Raw genomic sequence first — 21,150 nt, forward strand, 5'->3', positions numbered from 1 at the left:
ATGTGGCCTCCTTCACTGCCTGCTGCTGGCTCCTTCCCTCTGTCCCAGGGGCAGGAGCAAGCTCACAGCCCACAGGAGGTTAGGGGCTGGAAGGGACCTCTGGAGAGCTCCCAGGCCAAGCCTCCTGCCAGAGCAGGAGCAGAGAATCCAGCACAGGGCACACAGGAACACATCCAGACAGGGCTGGGAGACTCCACAACCTCTCTGGGCAGCCTGCCCCAGGCCCCTGGGACCCTCACAGGGCAGAAGTTCCTCCTCATGCTGAGCTGGAACCTCCTGTGCTGCAGTTTCCATCCCCTGCTCCTTGGCCTATCCCAGGGCACAGTGAGCAGAGGCTGTCCCTGTCCCTTCCTTCCTGACCCCCAGCCCTCAGCTATTGAGGGACATTGATCAGATCCCTCTCAGCCTTCTCCTCTCCACACTGAACACCCCCAGGGCTCTCAGCCTCTCCTCCCCAGCAGTGCTCCAGGCCCTGCAGCACCCTTGGAGCCTCCCTTGGCCTCTCTGCAGCAGATCCCTGTCCCTCCTGAGCTGGGGAGCCCACAGCTGGATGCAGTATTCCAGGGGAGGTCTCAGCAGGGCAGAGCAGAGGGGGAGGAGAACCTCCCTGGCCCTGCTGGCCACACTCTGCTGAGTGCCCCCAGGACCCCCTTGGCCTTCTTGGCCCCCAGGGCACATTGCTGTCCCATGCAGACCTTGCTGCCCCCCAGCACTCCCAGGAGCTTCTCCTTGGGGCTGCTCCCCAGCAGATCCCCTCCCAGCCTGTGCTGCTGCAGCTTATTCTTCCTGCCCAGCTGCAGCACTCTGCTCTCATCCTCACTGAGCCTCCTTGGGCTCCTCTCTGCCCAGCTCTCAGTCTGTCCAAGACTCAGATTTTCACACTTCAGCCCTCAGTAACTCCAGCCCCCAAGGAAGTTTGTCTGAAAAGCCAGCAGCAGCAATGCAGCTATGCCCCAGGTAGCTTTAGACCCCCTGTGGACGGGGTCCCCCCTAGGAATGCCTGATACAACAGAGAAGGCTTTTGTGGATAGGAAATTCGGTTGATGAAGGTTAGGCAGCCCCTGGGCTTGGCATGCATGGGGATTTTTGACTAAGTCATCCAAATGTCTCCTCAGTGAGACCACAAAAATGCCACAGATGCTATCAGGGCAAAGGAAGATGTTGCTGTAAGCTATGTTTAGAGATGTGGTCATCCCACAGTGCCTGTGCCTCAGCTTCTGCAGACAGCACCACTCATGTCCTCATTAGGAGAGGTGAAATGAGGGCTGGAGCCCCTCTCCTGTGAGGACAGAGCTGGGGCTGTTCAGGCACTAGGGAGACCTCAGAGCAGCCTTCCAGTACCCAAGGGGCTCCAGGAGAGCTGGGGAGGGACTTTGGAGAAGGGCTGGGAGTGCCAGGCTGAGGGACAATGGCTTGGAGCTGGGAGAGGACAGCTTGAGACTGGAGGGGAGGAAGTCCAGGACAACTGGTCCTTTTACCAAGGCATATAGTGACAGGACCAGGGGTGATGGCTTCAAACTGGAAGAAGCTGGATTTAGATGAGACTTTAGGAAGAAATTCTTCCCCATGAGAGTGGAACAGGTTGCCCAGTGAAGTCATGGAGGCTCCATCCAACCCTGGCAATGTTCAAAGCTGGGTTGGATGGGGCCTTCTGCAACCAAGTCTAGTTCCAGCCCCACAGTAGGGGGCTGGAACTAGATCTTTTAAGGTCCCTTCCAAGTTTTCCTGTTGCTGTGAGGCACCCATCTGTCACTCTCCAGTGCTCTTGTGGATAGTAAAGGCAGTGGTAAGCACATCAGAGAGTCACAGCATGTGAAGGGCTGGAAGGGACCTTCAAAGCTCATCCAGTCCAACCCCCTGCCAGAGCAGGGTCACCTAGAGCAGGTCACACAGGAACACATCCAGGCAGGGTTTGAATATCTCCAGGGAAGGAGACTCCACAATCTCCCTGGGCAGCCTGTTCCAGTTTTCCATCACCCTCACAGTGACAAAATTTTCCTTCCTGTTTCCATGGCACTTCCTCTGCCTCAGGTTCCACCACTGCCCCTTGTGCTGTCCTTGGGCATCCCCCAGCAGAGCCTGGCTCCAGCCCCTGGGCACTCAGCCTGCACAGCTTTAGCACCAGCAATGAGGTCACCTCTCAGGCTCATCTGATAAACAGCCCTCAGCTCCCTCAGGCTCTCCTCACAGGAGCCTGGAGGAGGCTCAGGGGAGACCTTCTTGCGCTCTACAACTCCCTGAAGGGAGGTTGTAGCCAGCTGGGAGTTGGTCTCTTCTCCCAGGCACCCAGCACCAGAACAAGAAGACACAGTCTCAAGCTGTGCCAGGGGAGATTTAGGCTGGAGGTGAGGAGGAAGTACTTCCAGAAAGAGTTAATTGGCCATTGGAATGTGCTGCCCAGGGAGGTGGTGGAGTCCCCATCCCTGGAGGTGTTCAAGAGGGGATTGGATGTGGCACTTGGAGCCATGGTTTAGTTGTCAGGAGGTGTTGGGTGACAGGTTGGACTTTATGATCTCTGAGGTCTTTTCCAACCTTAGTGATTCTATGAGAGAAGTGGCTCTTTATGATCTGCAGGTCTACAGGTCAGGCCACCTTGGGCTCTCACATGAGGTTGCCCTGCTAAGGTCACTGCAGAAGGATCTCAGTCCTTCCTTTTCCTCCATGCCAGGCTGTCTTCTATGGCAGGACCACTGCTGGGGCTGGCAGTCACTGGCTGCTCTCCAGAGCCTGGCTGGCACTGCAGGCTGAGCTCTGGTAGCTCTGCTGGCCCAGAAGCTGGGTGAGGAGTGTTTTGCACAACCCCCTGGCCATGACATCTCCACCTCCCTGGGTATGAAGGCTCCTCCCATAGCCACTCCCTTCTCCCCAGCTACTTCTCATCCAGGTATTGGAGCTGCAAGAGTTTGGCTTTTCCTGCTTCACAGAGACCATGGTGATGGAGAAAGCAGTGAAAGAAGCCAAGAGCCCTCAACATGTCCAGCACGTGTTCTGAAGCACCACACCCTGCCCAGCATTCCTCCTCACCTAGGTTTAAGGTCAGGCCCATCCCCCCCCCAAGATACTTTGTTGAACTTGTTTCATTCCCTTGAGAGTCACATCCAGACTAACCTGGAATTCTTTACTGTTTGATGGAGAAGTGTCCTACATCTTCACAGCATAAATCATGGAATGGTTTTGGTTGGAAGGGATCTCAGAGCTCATCTACTCCAACCCCAAGGCCCTGGGCAGGGACCCCTCTCACCAGCCCAGGTTGCCCAAGGCCTCATTCAGCCTGGCCTTCAACACCTCCTGGGATGAGGCTTCCACCACCTGCCTCCTGGGCAACCTGTTCCTGTGTCTCACCACCCTGCAACAGAGCAGAGCACTACAGATCCACCTCCAACCCACCAGAGCCTGTGAAATCAGCTCAGGTCATCAAGAAACATTCCACTTAATTCAGGTAAAACTCCACACAAAACAGAGCTAAGAGGTACAAAGGTGCTTTGATTAGTCAGGTGGAGTTCCATGGCTCTATGCTCAAACCACCTTGCTGCTGTGGGCACTGGGTGAGCTTTATTAAAGGAGTTCTGCAGGTGATGCTGCTGCTGCTCTTCATCCTAGCCATAAATGAAGTGAAGAAAGGACAGGAGAGGAGCTCAGGAATATTTCAACTTGCAAAGCAACACAGTTCAGACCTGCATGAGAGAAAGAAGACTGACATCAGACTCTGGGCACCCCCCCAGCTCTCATCAAGGGAACTCTGGCTGCAGGCCCAGCTCCCAGCTCCCCTTAGGTAACAACCCAGCAGAATCTGCTTCCCCATCACTCCTTGGTGGGGGGCCAGAGTTCCTCTGACCAGAAGATCCTTGCTCTCCACCCCAAGCATCAGCTGCACAGATCTATTCCCGTTATCCTGCTCTCCACCCCAGCTCAGTGAATCCTTATCCCCACCTCTAGTGATGTCCCCAGTGTCCCAGCTCCAGCCAAGCTTTGCAGCCCTTCAACCACCTTCACACCAACACTGCTGGACAGCACACTGTAGACCTCCTGCTGGGGGCCAGGTTTCCATCCCCACTGCCCCAAAGCTAGGACAAACCCCAAGAGGGGTCTGTATGTAACTCCACAGCAACCCTACCTAGATGTCTCTGTGCTGTATGGAGCCATGGCATCTCTTTGAGCCTTTTTGGCAGCCCCAAACCTCTCCCTTCAGCATTCCTGCTGCAAATTAAAGTTCCTTCTTCTGTTGTCCCCCAGGAGAAAGATGGCCAACTGACCCTTCAGAACCTCTTCTCCCTGGAAGCCTAACAGCCCTCCAAGCCTTGGCTGCTCTCCAGGGCAAAGAGCTGCAGCTGCTCTTCAGAAGAGCAGCATTAGGCAGTGAGGAGGTCTCTGGACATCTTCCCAAGAGCTGCCCAATGCAGCTGCTCCAGCTGGCATCTTTGGTTTGATGCTGTCTCTAAGAGCCATCTACACCACTTTCAGGTCCAGCATGAGGGGCACTTCAGGGAAGGTCAAGGTTTGTCCTGGACAGTTAATAATTACCCAGCCTCTGCCAGAGTCCATGGCTAGGGTGTGTCAGCTAGGCCATGAACCTGCAGTTTTCCTTTCACTATCAAACTCAGCTACCAATCCCAGACCAGTTAGGAGCAGATGGTTTGCAGGAGCTGCAGCCCTCAGACTGGGAGGCATGAGTGACTAAAGGCAAAGCAGCCCCAAGGCCCCTGCCACGGGGTCAACCAGCCTCCCCTCCCTGCCAGGGGATTTCTGGGTGTGACAACTAACTCCTCACCAGGCAGAGATCAGCAGCCTGCTGGAAGTGTCAGCTCTGAACAACGTCTGGCAGACACCAAACAAGGGGGGGGCAAAGTTTCCCTCCAAGAGGATCCTTTGATTTGAGCAAAGGAGACTCTGGTAGGCAGCCTGTGGCTGAGAACCGGCCAGAGCCAGGCAAGAAGGGGGTGGCACCAGCCCTGCTCCCCAGCAGGCAGCAGCCTTTTTTTATTGGAATTATTTGCAACAACTGCTTTGGTTCCTGAGCTCTGCAAGACACACACCTGCCCCTGCAGAAAGAGCTCCACAGTGCCCTGATCTGCAGCCCCACAACTCACCTTTATTACCCCAGACAGCTCAGAAGTCTGGATCTGCAGGAAGGAAGGAGAGCAGAGTTAGGCTTGGTGGCAAAGAGCATTTCCCTCTCTTCCCCACTCCAAGCCCACCCCTGCTGGCACCAGTCAGCAGAGAGCTGCCCTCGCTTGCTGTGGCAGGCTGGGTCACAAGGATCAGTCACCACTGCTGCAGCCTCCTCTCTATTCACCAGACAAAGTCCAACACCCCTGCAGGACACATCTTGCTCTAGGCAATTCACCCAGAAAGAGCTCTTCCCTCTGAGAGGCAGCACAACTAAATACCTACAGGTAGGACCAAGGCAAGTCATAGGATTGTTTGGTTGGGAGCCCCCTTTAAGCTCATTGATTAGTGGTCCAACCACCAAGCCAGCACTGCCAGGTCACCACTAAACCATGTCCCTCAGCACCACATCTCCACAACCTTTCAATCCCTCCAGGGACTCTGCCACTGCCCTGGGCAGCCTGTTCTAGCCCTTGACAACACTTTTAGGGAAGAAATTGTTCTTTGTGTCCAACCTAAATCTCTCCTGGTGCAGCTTGAGACCCTTTCCTCTTCTCTTCCTATTGCTTACTCCTTGAGATAAGAGACTGACCCCCTCCTGGCTCCAGTCTCCTTTCAGGGAGTGGTCTCCCCTCAGCCTGCTCTTCCCCAAGCTAAGCAATAACCAATTTACACGATCACAGAAACATTTAGGTTGGAAAAGAGCCTCAGGATCACCAAGTCCAACCCAGAACCCTGCTCTGCAAGGTTCACCCCTAAACCATACCCCCAAGCACCACATCCAACCCACCCTTAAACACAGCCAGGCTCAGTGACTCCACCACCTCCCCGGGCAGCTCAGCCATGCCTCACAAGATCTGTTCTTCAGGCTCCTTATCATCTTTGTTGCCTTTCTCTGCTATTCCAGCACCTCGATATCCTTCTTGGAGCCAAAGCTTCAAAACTGAAGTCCTCCCTGCCTGCTGCTAACGCAACCTGGTCACGTATTCACAGCAGCCCACCTGAGGCCAACTTAACTTTCCTTCTGCATCACCAGACCCTCAAAACCCACCCCATTCTAGCCACCCTGCGTCCCAAAGAGAGGGGACTGAAACACCACAGCTACAGAACCAGCAAGGCCTGGCTGCTACGCAGGAGGACCGGCAAAGCCGGAGGAGGAAGGCACACGACACATACCCCACCGGTAGGTCTGGGGCTCCGGCAGGGCGGAGTGCGCCACCCTGCAGGAGTAGGTGTCCCCGCGCTGGGGCCGGAAGGGCGCATAGACCAGCTGCTGGAAGTGCCACTTGTCGTTGAAGGACATGTCCGCGTGCTTCACGTCGCTCATGGGCTGCCCGTTCTTGAGGAGGGTGATGCTGATCTGCGGCGGGTAGAACCCGCTCGCGAAGCAGTTCAGAACGTTCTCCTCGCCGTTCGCGGCGTGCTTGCGGGAGTACACCTCCACCTTCGGCGCCTCTGGAGAGGAGGTGCAAGGGGGTGCTGAGAAGAGAGGCTGCGGCGGGTAACCGCCACCGAGGAGCCGGCGCCCCTCAATCCACACGCACCAGGGACACGGGAACCGCCACCGGGGCCCTCGCGGCAATCACCTGCTCGCCACGGCCACCCCCGCAGCGCCCCGGGCACTCACCGTCCGCGTTCGCCAGCCCAGGCAGCGCCAGCAGCAACAGCAGGACACCGACTCTCACCGACAGATTCATGACCGCCGCGCTCCGAGACCAGCACTGACTGAACCGCCCCTTCCCCCCCGCGCCGCCCTTTATAACCCTGCCCGGCGCGGCCAATCGCGGCGCAGAGCCGCCCGCGCGTCATCAGTCTCCGGGCAGACAGGCGGCGGGCATGTTGCACTGCGAGCGGCGCCGCTTTCGGTTTCGTTTCGGTTTCCCGTCTCGGGCAGCGCCCACGCACTGCCCGAGCACCGCAGGCGGCGAGCACCCCTGCCCGGCCAGGCCGCGGCTCTGCCCGGAGCCGCCCCGACGGAGCCCGGCGGCGGATGGGGCTGCTGCCCTAGCTGTGCCCCGGGAGCCGCCTGCTCTGCCCTACCCGGGGTCTTTCCCGGCCGTGAGGTCTGCCCTGCCCTTGGCCTTCCTCCCAGTGGTGGAGGCCTCAAAGCTGTGAGGCGGCGCTGGCCCTCGCCACCGTTTCCCCGGGCCTTGGGCCGGAAGCTGCAGTCAGGAACCAAGATCTAGCAGGTCCTGGCACAGCGACTACATAGAGCTCGTCCAGCTCCTGCTTCTTGCTGTCCATCAGTTGAGGCTTGGGGCTATGCTCAGCAGCACACAGAGTCACGATCCACCTCCTCCTCCTCTTCCTCTTCCTCTTCTTTCACCACGGTTCTGTATGGACAGGGATACCCAGCAACGGCTCAGACAACCAGCACCCCTCCTCTGAGATACTGTGGGACTTTCCACAGGCTACAGAAAATGAAAGCTAAGCAAAACTTGTTTACTGGTGACCATTCAGTTATGTAACCGGTGCCCTTCTGGCCATGCTCCAAGCAAGGGCTCAGTTCAGTACACAGGGGCACTCCGGCATTAGCCTGTAGGGTCTCCTCTCAGGTCGGGATTTTTACCATGCTAATTAACCCTAGACCACCTTCAAGTGATCACCTATTCTCCTCTCCCACCCCCCTGTGCAGGGGGAGATTCAGTTTTTGTTGAAGTTAGCTTAGAGAACTATAAAATGGTTTGGGTTGGAAATGACCTTCAAAGGTCATCCAGGCTAACTCCTGCAGCCAGCAGGGACATCCCCAACCAGAGCAGGTTGCTCAGAGCCCCATACAACCTGACCTGCAGTGGTGCCAGGGATGGGGCAGCTCCCACCACTCTGGACAGCCTGGAACAGGCTCTCAGCACCTTCAATATATATTTTTTTTTATCTAGTCTGAATCTGCCTCTTTTAGTTTAAACCATCACCCCTTGTCCCATCACAACAAGCCCTGCTCAAAAGTCTGTCCCTAGCTTTTTGATCATCCCCTTTAAGCACTGAAGGTAGCTGGTAGGTAAAGGAAGGTTCCCCTCCAGCTCTGCTCTACCCTGATGAGGCCTCACCTGGAGTTCTGCAACCAGTTCTGGGCACCCCAGCTCAAGAAGGACAAAACTGCAAGAGAAAATCTAGCCTAGGCCTGCCAAGATGCTGAGGGGACTGGACCACCTTTCACATGAGGAAAGGCTGAGAGCTGTGAAGAGCAGGCTGAAGGGGGATCTTGTCAATGCTTACGAATATCTAAGGGGCAGGTGCCAGAAAGATGGAGCCAGACTCTTCTCAGTGGTCCCCAGTGACAGAAGAGAAGGTACTGGGTATAAACTTGAATACAGAAAGTTCCATCTAAACGTGAGAAGGAGCTTCTTAACTTTGAGGGGGCAGAGCACTGGAGCAGGCTGCCCAGAGAAGTGGTGGAGTCTTTAGAGCCTTTCAAGGCCCCCCTTGGATGTGTCCCTGTGTGACCTGCCCTGGGTGCTCCTGCCCTGGCAAGGCAGGCAGACTCGATAATCTTCAGAGGTCCCCTCCAACCCCTGCCATCTGTGATACCGTTCTGTGCCCTGCCACACGCCGGTGTCGGCAGCGTCGCCGGCCAGGGCAATGCGCCCTGGCTCCCACCTGCCCACACCAACCCCGGCTCCGCACGGCGAGCGCTGAGCTGGGCCACGCTGAGGGGACGGTGCTGAGCGACGGCACAAGCACAGCGCTCTGCCGGGCGCCGCCACGCTGTGAGGCAGGCGCAGGTGCGGCCAGGCGCCGCCATGCTGTACGGCAGGGGCGGGTGCGGCCAGGCGCCGCCATGCTGTACGGACGGCGCATGCGCGCTGGCGCCAGTCGGTAAAAGGCGGCGGCGGTCGCTGCTGGCCCTGTAGAGGGAGGTGTGCGGCGGGCGGCGCCGCGGTATGGCGGAGGGCGGCGAGCTGGCTGTGAGTGCCCGCCCCGCTCTGCCCCGCCTCGCTGCTCCAGCTTCTCGCTTTCCAGGGGTTCCCCCTCGCTCCCCCGTACCGGTTACCCTTCCCTGCCTCCCGGTGCTGGTTTCCCCCCGGAGCGGTCGGTCCTGGAGGAGGCGCTGCCCTCGGGGCGCCGGCGGAGCCTTGTGCTCGGGTGCCGTTCGTGTCCCGGTAGTGGAGCGTTCAGTCTGAAGCCTCACGGTGTCACCCTGGGCAGCCCCAGCCCAGGTGCCAAGCAGGTTTCGGTGCCCACCCGACCTCCCTGGTGCCTACTCTTCCCTTTCGCAGCTCCAGAGGGCCGTGAGCCCTGGGGGTTGCCCGGCGCCACCGGTGGGGTGTGATGGGGGGAGGTTGGGGGCACTCTTAACTTGGGGAACGTGCTAGGGTTGCCTGTCCCTTAGTGGGGACCCTGCTGTTTTTGACTCCAGATCCTCGAGGACTACCTGCTGTTGGAAGATGCACCTCTGCTGGAGGAGATGGCGGAGGAGGATGAAGAGCTCGACCTGTATAATGAGATGACATTTGGGTTAGGTAAGGTTCCCAGGGAGCCCTAGTGCCCTCAGCACCCAGCAGGGTGAATAGGATGGAGGTGAGGAAGGCATCCTCCTGTTTGATGAGGAGCTGGGGTTGGGATAGGGACACCAGGCTCTTGCTCACTCTTACACGTTCTGCTTCTCCTCTCCAAGACTCCACTAAGGAGGACACTACAATCTCCCTGATGCTTCCTGACACAAGCCCTGAGCTGGCTGAAGTGGTGGCAGAGGAGACTGAGACCATGGAGGCATTGGGGGCTGAGCAGCTGGAGGAGCTAGGAAAGCCCCTGGAGGAAGGTGGGATGGGGCTGGAGAATGAGCAGGTTGGCTCAGAGCTGGAGGAAGAGGAGTTGAAGACTGAGGAACAAGAGGAAAAGGAGGAGCCCTCTGAGGAGCCCAACGACCTGGGAGACCCAGCAGTGATGAAAGCTGTGCAGAGCAAGCCCACGCTGGAGGTGTGAGGGGGGAGGGAAGGGGCACAGGCCTGGGGGTCTGCTCCAGGGAGAGCATGGGGTAGGGGAGCTTGGTCACTGTTTAAGAGGGGAACACCCACTGGTGCCAGGGCTGAGTACCTGCCTTTGACCTCTCCCTTGCTTGCAGAGCCAAGACTCGGCAGTGCTGGACAGCAGGATTGGTGCTTGCTGGGCAGAGTTCGGCAAAGAGGAGGTGGTAAAAATGTTGTCTCTGCCTGGGGAAGGGCTGAGTGGTGTCCCTTGACCCTTCCCATTGTCCTTCTCTATGCTGACCATCTCTGTCTTTCCAGCTGGAGATGGAACCTACAGTGTGGGGCTCCTGCCCCAGCAGCCTCCCATCCCACCATGTGCTGGAGGTGGGTACACCCTGAGCCAGGCTCTGGGGAGTGGCCAAAAGCCCTGGGCCAAGTCATGCAGGAGATTTGGGGTGACCAGAGGATTTTCAGAGCCTCCTTAGTGGTCTGGAGGTGCATGAATGTGTCTCTTAGGAGCCAAGGTTGTGGTCAGAAGTGCCCACCCTGGGTTTGAAGGCAAAGCTGTTGAGTTTGGGGGCACTGGGATGCCCCCATGCTGGCTGTCCCTGTGAGTCCCTCTTGGCTGCATGTTGCCAGGATGGCAGCTGGTGAGCAAGGACCCTAAGCTGCCTAGTGCTGGGGGAGCTTAATTGGTCCCAGCTGAACCCTATTTCCACCTGCTGCTGCCTTCTCCCCACAGGATAAAGCCATTGTCCAGGTCCTCGAGAGGCCTCCATCCTCCCCCAACGTGGCCCTCAACTTCCTCAGCTCCCCCCTGCAGAGGGGCTATGGGGGCTCTCCCTGCCTCGAGCGCCCTGACCTAAGGCTGGTGTCACCCAAGTCCTTCCCTCAGCACTTCCTCCAGCAGGTAATGGGTTTGGGGGCACTCTGATGTCCCCTCTCTCCCTCCCTGCCCTGCCTTGGCTGGAGGTGCAGCCTGGAGGGCAGGCTTGTCCCAGTGACCCTCCACCTCTCCTGCCCTGCAGCAGCCTCCTCTGATGCCTCCTCGCAGCTTCGCACCGGCTCGCAGAGCCTCTCCGCTCCTCGCTTCCAGCCAGGTAGTGCCAGCAGCGCTGTGTGCCCCCTGAGCTGGCCCTGGAGCGGCAGGGCACGGGGACAGTGCCCTCCCCCTAGATCTCTGCCACCCCAGGCAGCCTTTGCAGCTCAGACCAGTGCTGGGGCACAGGGGAAGTGGAGCCAGCAGTGTGGCCTTTGCCTCCGCGGGGGTGGCGGTGTGCTTGGTGCCACAACGTGGCGTGGGTGATGAACCTGGGGCACACAACCCCTGGTGGCACTCAGCTCCCCTTGCCTTGCTCAGCTGTGCTGGCAGAATTCTGGGGGTTTCACCTTACTGTAGTGTTCTTTCATGGGGGGTGAGGGTGGTTCCTGTGAAGGTGGGAGCCAGAAGCCAGCATGGCAAACCTCTTTAGGACCCTCAGAGAAGAAGGCTCAGCTCACTGATGGCTTCTCTGCGTTTCTCTCCAGCCTGCAGGCTACTCATCTCCAGGTCCCTTTGGGCCCATGTCACCCAGCCTTGGCAGTGCCCCCCAGCCCCTGGCCATGCACTTTGGGCCTGTGTCTCCCTCTCTGGACCCTGCACTGCTCTTCAGTCCCTCAGCCAGCAGCCAGCTGAACCTCAGGTAGCAGAAGGGTGACCAGGGTGCACGGGGCAGGGGGACCTCTACAAGGCAGCTGTGGGGTGTCCCTGGCCTGGGGACAACCCTGGTGAGCCCCCTGCCCCCAGCCTGGTCTCCTTTGCAGCGTGCCCAGCCACATGACCCAGCTGCACCCCCAGCACCAGCGGCTGCTGACCCAGCGGCAGCAGCAGGGGGGGCAGGCACACAGGTAAGGGGGTGCCTAGAGAGCTGGGCTGGGGAGGGTGGGAGGTGGTGGTGGGCTCTAGGCAGTCACAGCTGTCTACGATCTTGTCTTGTGCCAGCATCTCCCCCAAGAAGCTGTGGTCTCCTAAAGTGGACCCTTATGCTGGGCTGATGACCTCCAAGGAGAAGGACTGGGTGGTCAAGGTGGAGATGATCCAGCTGCAGAGTGAGAACATGGATGATGACTACTACTACCAGGTGAGCTCCAGGGGCCACCCAGCTCTTATCCTGCTCCTCAAGGCCAGTAAGCTGCCCAGGGGAAAAGGATCTGGGGGTGCTGGTCAGCAGTAGGCTGGGGATGAGGCAGGGTGTGGCCAAGAAGGCCACCAGCATCCTGGCCTGGAACAGTGATCCTGGGACCAATGGGAGAGAGAAGTGATTCTCCCACTGTGCCTTATGCTGCTGAGACCATACCTCAAATACTGGGTTCAGGCTTGGGTCCCTCACTCCAAAAAGGATATTGGGGTGCTGGAGCAAGTCTAGAGGACAGCTAAGCTGGGAAAGGGTCTGGAGAACAGGGCTGGGGAAGAGCAGCTGAGGGAGCTGGGGGTGTTTAGTGTGGAGGCTGAGACCTCCTTGCTCTCTACAACACTCTGGAGCCAGGTGGGGGTTGGTCTCTTCTCCTAAGGAACAAAGGCAGGGCAAGAGGAAACAGCCTCAGGTTGCACCAGGGGAGGCTTATGTTTTGTGTTAAGAGAAACTTCTTCCCCAAAAGGGTTGTCAAGGCCTGGCCCAGGCTGCCCAAGGCAGCAGTGGATTCCCCATGCCTGGAAGGGTTTTGAAGCCATGCTAGGTGTAGGACTGAGGGCTGCGATTTAGTGGTCACCCAGCGGTGCTGGGTTAATGGTTGGCCTCAGTGATCTTGAAGGTCATCCTATAATGCTGTGACTTCACCTCTTTGGAGCTGGAGGTGCCCAGGGCTTGTGGCCCTCCCCTCCTGGCTACAGCTGTCCTTACAGACCTACTACCACGGGCTGGAGCGCAAGCAGGCGGAGGAGGAGCTGCTTGGAGGCCGCAACAAGCAGGAACCCCCCAAGCTGGTCACCCCCTTCATCCAGAAAGTGGAGACCTATGACTCTGGTGAGGTGGTCTTCTCCCCTGGCTGGGGGCCACTGGGTGGTGAAGGAAGGCAGGAACCCCATTGCCATAGAGCAAGGAGATTCCAGACTTGCAGAGGGCAGAGAATCTCAGAAGTCCTCCCAGAAGTCCTTTACTGCTGCCTTGTGGAATCCCCAAAGCTGCAGAGTCTGAGTGTCCTTAGCAGCAGAAGTGGGATAGGACAAGGGGTGGTGGATGGAAACTGCAGCACAGGAGGTTCCTCATCAATGTGAGGAGGAAGTTCTGCACTGTGAGGCTCACAGAGCCCTGGAACAGGCTGCCCAGGGAGGTTGTGGAGTCTCCTTCCCTGGAGCCTTTCCAGCCCTGTCTGGATGTGTTCCTGTGTGGCCTGTGCTGGATCCTGTGCTCCTGCTCTGGCAGGGGGGTTGGACTGGAAGATCTCCAGAGGTCCCTTCCAACCCCTAACATCCTGTGAGCCTGTAAAGTCCTGGGAGCCCTTAGCAGACAAAGCAGCTAACAGAAGTCCTGACCCTAGCAGCATCCCTACCCCAAAGCCCTTGCCAGAAGCAGTCCCTAGTAGAGCCCTAACCCAAGCTGCTTTAGAGCTCAGAGTGGCTCTTTTGGATACTCTTTGCTATCAATCCCTTCACCAACAAAACCCAACCACAGAGGTAAGCTAAAATCTCTTCCCAATGAGGAGGTGCCAGCGTGCCAAGGAAGTGGCCTCTGTCCCAATCCGAGGGTGCCACCGTGAGGCTGTTCTTGGCACACATGGGATGTGATCAGCCAGGCACTAAGGACTCAGAGTGGTGGCTGCCACAGGGAGGGGCTGGGGCAGGTGTGCCAGGTTACACCCATCCTTTGGGGGGAGCCTGAAAAGAATCCAGCTCCCAGGTGGACAAAAGAAACCTGGTCCAGAAGGTCTCTGCTGCTCCTTGCTGAGCCACCACCTGGCAGGGCCCTACCTCCACACTGCATCCATGCTTCTGAAGAGCTGAATCCATTTGCCCCAAGGGGATCCACTGCCAGCTGGGCCTGGCTTTGCAGATTTGTCTGTTTACCCTTTTCCTTCTACCTTTGTAACCTTCCCTGGTACTCAAATGCTTATGTATGTTTTAAGGGGGCCTACAAGAAAGGTGAGGAGGGACTTCTTAGGTTGTCAGGGAGTGATAGGATTGGGGGGGGCTGCTGGCAGGACTCATGCTGCTGGCGAGGCTTCCATGGCCCCCAGCACATTGCCTGCAGGCAAGCAACTCACTGCAGGTGTCTGCTGCCTGCTTGGCTTTCCCAGGGCATCTCCTGGCAGCAGTGGCCTTGGGTCTCTGGGGTGCTGCCCATCTGCCTTGGTGTGGCATCAGTGCAGATGGAGTACTGCATCCGGTCCCACCTGGAGCTCTGTGTCCAGTTCTGGAGCCCCTAGTACAAGCAAGATCTGGAGGTGCTGGAAGGTGTCCAGAGAAGGGCCCAGACAGAGATTGGCCATTGGGATGGGCTGCCTGGGGAGGTGGTGGAGTCACCATCCCTGGAGGTGTTTAAAACCAGCCTGGATGAGGCATTCAGTGCCATGGGTGAGTTGATTAGATGCTGCTGGGTGATAGATTAGATGGTGAGGGTGGTAAGAGACTGGCACAGGTTGCCCAGGGAGGTGGTGGAAGCCTCATCCCTGTTGGTGTTGAAGGCCAGGCTGGATGTGGCTGTGAGCAACCTGCTGTGGTGTGAGGTGTCCCTGACCATGGCAGGGGCTTGGGACTGGATGAGCCTTGAGGTCCCTTCCAACCCTGGCAGTTCTGTGAGTCTATACTTTGTCTAAAATTCACCTTTTTTACTTCCAAACCCATTCCAGACCATTTGCTTTGGTGATTTTTTTTTCCCCCACCTCTCCTTTCTCCTGTGCAATTTGCTTTTCATAGAATCAACCAAGTTGGAAAAGACCTCAGAGATCATCAAGCCCAACCTGTCACCCAACACCTCCTGACAACTCCAAGTGCCACATCCAAGCCCTCTTTGAACACCTCCAGTGCTGGTGACTCCACCACCTCCCTGGGCAGCACATTCCAATGGCCAATTACTCTTTCTGGGAAGAACTTTCTCCTCATCTCCAGCCTTAAACCTCTCCTGGCACAGCTTGAGCCTGTGTCCTCTTGTTCTAGTGCCGGTTGCCTGGGAGAAGACACTACCGGGGGGGGGGGGGGGGTGGGGAGGAAAAAGGGAGATGGGGAGGAAATCTAAAATCTGTTCCTTTTGGGCTCTTTGGCCTTGGCAAAGCCTTCGAGCAGCAGAGGGCTGGCGGGGCAGCGGCAGGGTGCCCATGTGCCTGTCTCCCGCAGTGGTGCGCATCGCAGGCTCGCTCGGCCAGGTCGCCGTCTCCACCTGCTACAGCCCGCGCCGCGCCATCGACGCTGTGCACCACGCCCTGGTGGAGGAGGTGAGTGAGGGGCAGCTCAGCTGGCTGCTCCCCGAGCTTCCCCCAGGCCTTGGAGCGGCTTTGCCAGGAGCTCCAGGAGGTGATGCGAGCCGTGGGATGGGACACGGCCCCGCGGCGGCTGCAGCCCCTTCCTGGGCAAGGGCTGAGGTGGGGCTCTGGGCAGTCAAAGCTTGCTGGGGTCTCCCCCTGGGATTCACAGGATGGGAGGGGTTGGAAGGGACCCCTGGAGATAGTCCAATCCTCCTCCCAAAGTGGGGTCCCATAGAGCACATCCAGGCAGGTTCTGAAGGACTCCAAGGATGGAGGCTCTGCCACCTCTCTGGGCAGCCTGCCCCAGGGCTCAGCACCCTGCACTCACAGAAGTTCCTCCTCCTGTTCAGATGAACTTCTGCTGTTCCAGCCTGTGCCCACTGCCCCTTGTCCTGTCCCTGGGCACCACTGAACAAAGCCTGGTCCCGTCCTGCTGACACTCACCCCTGAAGTACTGATCAGCACTGATCAGATCCCCCTCAGGCTGCTTCAGACTAGACAGCTCCAGGTCTCTCAGCCTCTCCTCATCAGCCATGTTCCATTCCTTCTTCATAGCTTCTCTTGGACACTCTCCAGTATATCCCTTTTCCTCTTTTGCTGGGGAGCCCAGAACTGCAGAGAGTCCTCTAACTATGGCCTCACCAGGACAAAGGGAAGGACAACCTTCCTCGACCTGCCAGCCACACTCTTCTTGATGACCCCCAGGGTGCTGTTGGCCGCCTTGGGCGCAAGGGCACATTGCTGGCTCAGGGTCATCTTGCTGTCCACCAGGTCCTTTTTCCCCAGAGCTGCTCTCCAGCAGATCAGCCCCTGGCCTGCACTGATTGCTCTGTGTCCTGAAGCCACCACTGATGCCCAGGGAGCAGCTGGCTTGGTGCTGTGCCTGGGGCAGTGCCTGGTGCTGGCTGTAACTCTTGTCCCTCTTACCCCTCCCCTGCTGAAGGCCACAGGGAGTCACCGTCTCCGGGCGCTGCACAGGATCGAGAAGGTGAGGGAGCTGCACCCTGGGGCAGGGGGGGATGATGCAGACTCTTGGTTTTCATCCAGGGAGCTCTGCCAGGGGACATCCCTGGTCCTGGATAACAGTCAGTTGGTTGAAGGTGCTCCAAGCTTTCTTCCTACCTTGTGCCGCTTCTCCAGCTCTTCCTGCAGCTGCTGGAGGTGGAGGAGATGCAGCAGAAGATGTCCCTGGCCCTGGAGAAGCAGCAGCAGCCCTGCTGTCAGGAGCAGAAGAACCAAGAAGTGCAGAGTATCTACCAAGCCCTGAGAGTCAGGGCTTGCAGCAGCCAAGAGTGAGTTGTGACACAGGATGTGGGCAGCACAGCCTGGTCCTCATGGGGCTCAGGTGGCTGAGCAGCTCTGAGTGGTGTGGGGAAGGTTGGATCCTGGCTCCTGTATCCCCCTGGCCTGTGCTGACCCTGCTCATGAGCCTTGTCTCTTCCACTGGAGCTGCTGCTGGTCCTTCTGGGTGGACAGAGAAGCTGCAGATCCCTTGGGAGCTGTGCCAATGCAGTCTTTGTCCCCAGGGAGGCAGAGGATGAGTTCTTGCAGCTCCTGTGTGTGCGGAAGGGCAAGAAGCTCCTGGCCCGGCTGCTGCCCCACCTGGTCCGGGAGCAAGCGGAGAAGCTGCTGCTGACCATCACCCACCACCTGCCCTTCCTCATGAAGAAGGATGTGTTGGATGAGGCAAGCACACCCAGCCAGGGTGGCAGCACCCTGGCCTGCCTCCTTCCCCTGCCTGCTCTTGCTGGGGAGGGCCCCACCTGGGCAATAGTCCAGCGGGCTGGATCCCAGCATGGCCGGGACAGCTGGTGGGGCTGACAAGAGCCTCAGTCCTGCCCTGGGGAAGAGGAGAAAGGCCTCCAAGAAGGGGTTGAAGCAGTTCTGGTGCAGTGTTGGCCCCACCAGGTGCTGCTGGGATGGGGCTATGGTCACCATGGATTGAAAGTTCTCAGATCCCTGCTCTCCCCTCTGCCCCTGCCCAGTCTCTCTCCCTGCTCTACAGCCCCTTGAACAAGGTGGTGGCTGGGACCAGCTTCAGCAAGCTCATCGAGGTCCTGCAGGAGATGACCAGGCCCCTGCCCGACTCCCCTGAGCTCCCCCTTGCCATGGCCTTGAAGAACCAGGTGGGCAGAACCCTGGGTGGGGGAGGGCAGAGCCGGGCCCCCGGTGCCGGTGCTGCTCCTGCCTGGGGGTGACGCCGCAGCCGAGCCCCCGGTGCCGGTGCTGCTCCTGCCCGGGGGTGACGCCGCAGCCGAGCCCCCGGTGCCGGTGCTGCTCCTGCCTGGGGGTGACGCCGCAGCCGAGCCCCCGGTGCCGGTGCTGCTCCTGCCTGGGGGTGACGCCGCAGCCGAGCCCCCGGTGCCGGTGCTGCTCCTGCCTGGGGGTGACGCCGCAGCCGAGCCCCCGGTGCCGGTGCTGCTCCTGCCTGGGGGTGACGCCGCAGCCGAGCCCCCGGTGCCGGTGCTGCTCCTGCCTGGGGGTGACGCCGCAGCCGAGCCCCCGGTGCCGGTGCTGCTCCTGCCTGGGGGTGACGCCGCAGCCGAGCCCCCGGTGCCGGTGCCGCTCCTGCCTGGGGGTGACGCCGCCCCCGGTGCCACCCTGCAGTTTGGGATCTCTCTGCTCTACTCCCTGCTGAGCCACGGCGAGAGGCTGCTGTCCTGCGAGGTGCCGCTGGAGCCGTGCCCGGGGGACTTCGAGACTTGGTGAGGGGCTGGGGGGGTTGGGGGCCGGGAGCCCCGCAGCGGGCTGGTGAGGGGCTGGGGGGGTTGGGGGCCGGGAGCCCCGCAGCGGGCTGGTGAGGGGCTGGGGGGGTTGGGGGCCGGGAGCCCCGCAGCTGGCTGGTGAGGGGCTGGGGGGGGTTGGGGGCCGGGAGCCCCGCAGCGGGCTGGTGAGGGGCTGGGGGGGTTGGGGGCCGGGAGCCCCGCAGCTGGCTGGTGAGGGGCTGGGGGGGGTTGGGGGCCGGGAGCCCCGCAGAGGGCTGGTGAGGGGCTGGGGGGGTTGGGGGCCGGGAGCCCCGCAGAGGGCTGGTGAGGGGCTGGGGGGGTTGGGGGCCGGGAGCCCCGCAGAGGGCTGGTGAGGGGCTGGGGGGGTTGGGGGCCGGGAGCCCCGCAGCTGGCTGGTGAGGGGCTGGGGAGGTTGGGGGCCGGGAGCCCCGCAGCTGGCTGGTGAGGGGCTGGGGGCCGGGAGCCCCGCAGCGGGCTGGTGAGGGGCTGGGGAGGTTGGGGGCCGGGAGCCCCGCAGCTGGCTGGGGGGCACTCAGCCCCTGCCCCGTGCCCCCAGGACGGACACGGTGTTCCTGGTTGCCCGGGAGCTGTCGCAGGTGCCCAAGGCCGCGCTGGTGGAGCCTCTCTTCCTGCCCAGCAACCTCCTCTCGCTCTTCTGCCGCTACCTGGACAAGCAAACCATCCACCATCTGGAGGCCAAGATGGAGTGAGTGCCACCTGCCAGGGCTCCCTGCTGCCCCTGCCCAGCCCCAGGGTGCCCCCGGGCTCTCGCTGCCGCCCTGGGGGTGACGGCCCTGCTGCCCCAGCCGCCTCCTCTCCCCGCAGGTGCTCCCCGCTGCCGCCGAGAGCTGCCATGCTGTGCTGAGAGCCCCTCAGGAGCTGGGAGTTGAGCCAGGATTGGGCAGGGCCTGATGCTTTGAGCTTCAAAGCAAGCACTCGACCCTGGTGCAGGGCACTCTGGGTGAATTGGGTACTGGTAGGGCCGGTGCCAACCTGCCCCCGCTGCCGGGGGGGGGGGGTTGGGGGAGGGTAACTTATTTTGGCCTGGCCCCCAGCAGTGGCTGGCACCAAGGTGGGGTCAGCACAGGGGTACTAGGAGCACCTGGTGGGGAAGGGACTCTGTACACAGCACTGAAACAAAATAAAAAGGTGGTGAATGAGCTCCACAGGCTCCCAGGGGCAGCTCCTGCTGGGGGAGGGCATGGAGAGTTGGAGAACCCTGGGCGGAGATGAAGATCTTGAGTAAAGGAGAAGCAGAGGCAGAGGGATGGACAAAGATGCCTTGGGAGGAGGATGAAGGGAGATGGGGAAGGCAATGTGCTGAGAAAGGGAAGGATCAGAGGACTTGTGGCTGGGGAGAGAGGGGAGTTGAGCCCCTGCAGAGAGGAAGGGGCTGGAAGCAAAGGCTGTGGTGGTGGAGAGGGGGTCAGAACTTGCCCCAAGAGGCAAGGAAAGATGAGGCTGCAGCTAGGTGCATGGAGAGGAGGTTTGGGATCCTGAACATAGATGGGTGGTTGATAAGGGAATCTCTTTCCTCTGCTGGTCTCTCAAAGGCTACTTAGGCCAAAGGCTTGCAGCTGGGGTCAGGATGAAATTCCTTGAAGCATCTTGAGGCACTTGGCTTCTACATCTGGGGCTGAGGCTGTGCTCAGCTGGACTCTAGAAGACTTTGTGGCTCCTGCTTGTGCTGTGTTGGGGCTTGCCCTAACCCTCTGGCCTGTCTGAGCCTAGGCCACCTGTGCTTAAGTGCCTGGAATGTTCACCCAGAGGTTTAAGCCTGACCCCCAGAGCCTGGTGTGTGTTCAGAAGAGGTTTGCATCAGAAAGTTCTCCTCCTCAGTGTGGTGGTTATGTTCCTAAGCTGCCACCCCCTGTAGATTACAAATTCACAGAGTTCTTGAGCCTGGAGTTGATCTCAGAGGTCTATCAGGCCAGCCTCTGCCCTAACACCACCCCCTGGACCAGACCCTGACACTAAGGGCCACATCCAGTCTTGCCTTAAGCACCTCTAGGGATGGTGACTCTGCCACCTCCCTGGGCAGTCCCTCCCAGCCAAGATGCCATTGGCTTTCCATGCCCTGTGGGCACACAGCTGGCTCATGTTCAGCTGCTGTCACCTAGGTGCCCTCAGGGATTAAACTAAAGCAAGGTGAGAAGGTGAGGATGTAACAGCATGGCTGAGTGCTTGGGTGGGATTTGTATCCATGGCTTATCAAGACAGCTCACCTCTCAATTTCTGAAACAGCTGCAGAGGAGCAGCTGAGATGCCCAAATCTAGCAGGACAGAGACAAGAGAGGCCACAGATAGAATCACAGAACTGTCAGGGTTGGAAGGGACTCCAAGGATCAACCCCCCTCACACCCCAGCAGGTTCCTCACAGCCAGCCTGGCCTTCAAAACCTCTAGGGAAGGGGCTTCCACCACGTGCCTGGGCAACCTGTGCCAGTCTCTCACCACCCTCATGGGGAACAACTTCTTCCTCATATCCAAGCTGAATCTCCCCACTTCTAGTGCTGCTCCATCCCTCCCAGTCCCATCCCTCCCTGACACCCCAGAGCAGAGGGGCAGGAGCCTCTCCCTCCACCTCTGGCAATGGGCACTGGCAGCCCAGAAGGCTCAGCTCAGCTGCCCTTGGCCTTCTGGGCTGCCAGTGCCCATTGCTGCCTCCCTGCCCCAAGCCTGATTCCTGCCCCCCTCAGAGGTGTCCCAGACCCCTGTCCCTCCCTGACACCCTCCAAAGTCCCTCCCCAGCTTTCCTGCAGCTCCTGGAAGGCCACCAGAAGCTCTCCTGGGAGCCTTCTCCTCTCCAGCCTGCACAACCCCAACTCTCTCAGGCTGTCTCCAGAGCAGCTCCAGCCCTCTGCTCCTCCTCGGGGCCCTTCTCTGGACACCTTCCAGAGGCTTCAGAACTGGCCCCAGAGCTCCAGCTGTGGTCTGAGCAGAGGGGGAGAATCCCCTCCCTGGCCCTGCTGGCTC

At 59.5% G+C, this 21,150-nt stretch overlaps 2 protein-coding genes across 2 annotated transcripts; one reads left to right on the top strand and one right to left on the bottom strand.

Annotated features, from left to right (window-relative positions):
• Positions 1-5,064: 5,064 nt before the first annotated feature.
• On the bottom strand, positions 5,065-6,803 carry B2M (beta-2-microglobulin). The gene is made up of 3 exons (XM_054169007.1): positions 6,734-6,803; positions 6,283-6,561; positions 5,065-5,120 (listed from the first exon to the last, which is right to left on the bottom strand). The coding sequence occupies exons 1-3, from the start codon at positions 6,801-6,803 to the stop codon at positions 5,107-5,109; spliced, it is 363 nt and encodes a 120-aa protein (XP_054024982.1). The 3' UTR covers positions 5,065-5,106.
• A 2,184-nt stretch (positions 6,804-8,987) lies between these two features.
• On the top strand, positions 8,988-19,131 carry PATL2 (PAT1 homolog 2). Its single transcript, XM_054168774.1, has 19 exons — positions 8,988-9,011; positions 9,464-9,566; positions 9,722-10,023; positions 10,169-10,237; positions 10,332-10,397; positions 10,756-10,923; positions 11,042-11,113; positions 11,541-11,695; positions 11,817-11,900; positions 11,995-12,133; positions 12,895-13,015; positions 15,322-15,419; positions 16,393-16,437; positions 16,590-16,741; positions 16,976-17,135; positions 17,435-17,575; positions 18,057-18,154; positions 18,732-18,881; positions 19,001-19,131. The coding sequence occupies exons 1-19, from the start codon at positions 8,988-8,990 to the stop codon at positions 19,038-19,040; spliced, it is 2,187 nt and encodes a 728-aa protein (XP_054024749.1). The 3' UTR covers positions 19,041-19,131.
• Positions 19,132-21,150: the final 2,019 nt, after the last annotated feature.

This window comes from Dryobates pubescens, chromosome 17, assembly GCF_014839835.1.
Source record: "Dryobates pubescens isolate bDryPub1 chromosome 17, bDryPub1.pri, whole genome shotgun sequence".
In the NCBI taxonomy this organism is placed as follows: domain Eukaryota; kingdom Metazoa; phylum Chordata; class Aves; order Piciformes; family Picidae; genus Dryobates; species Dryobates pubescens.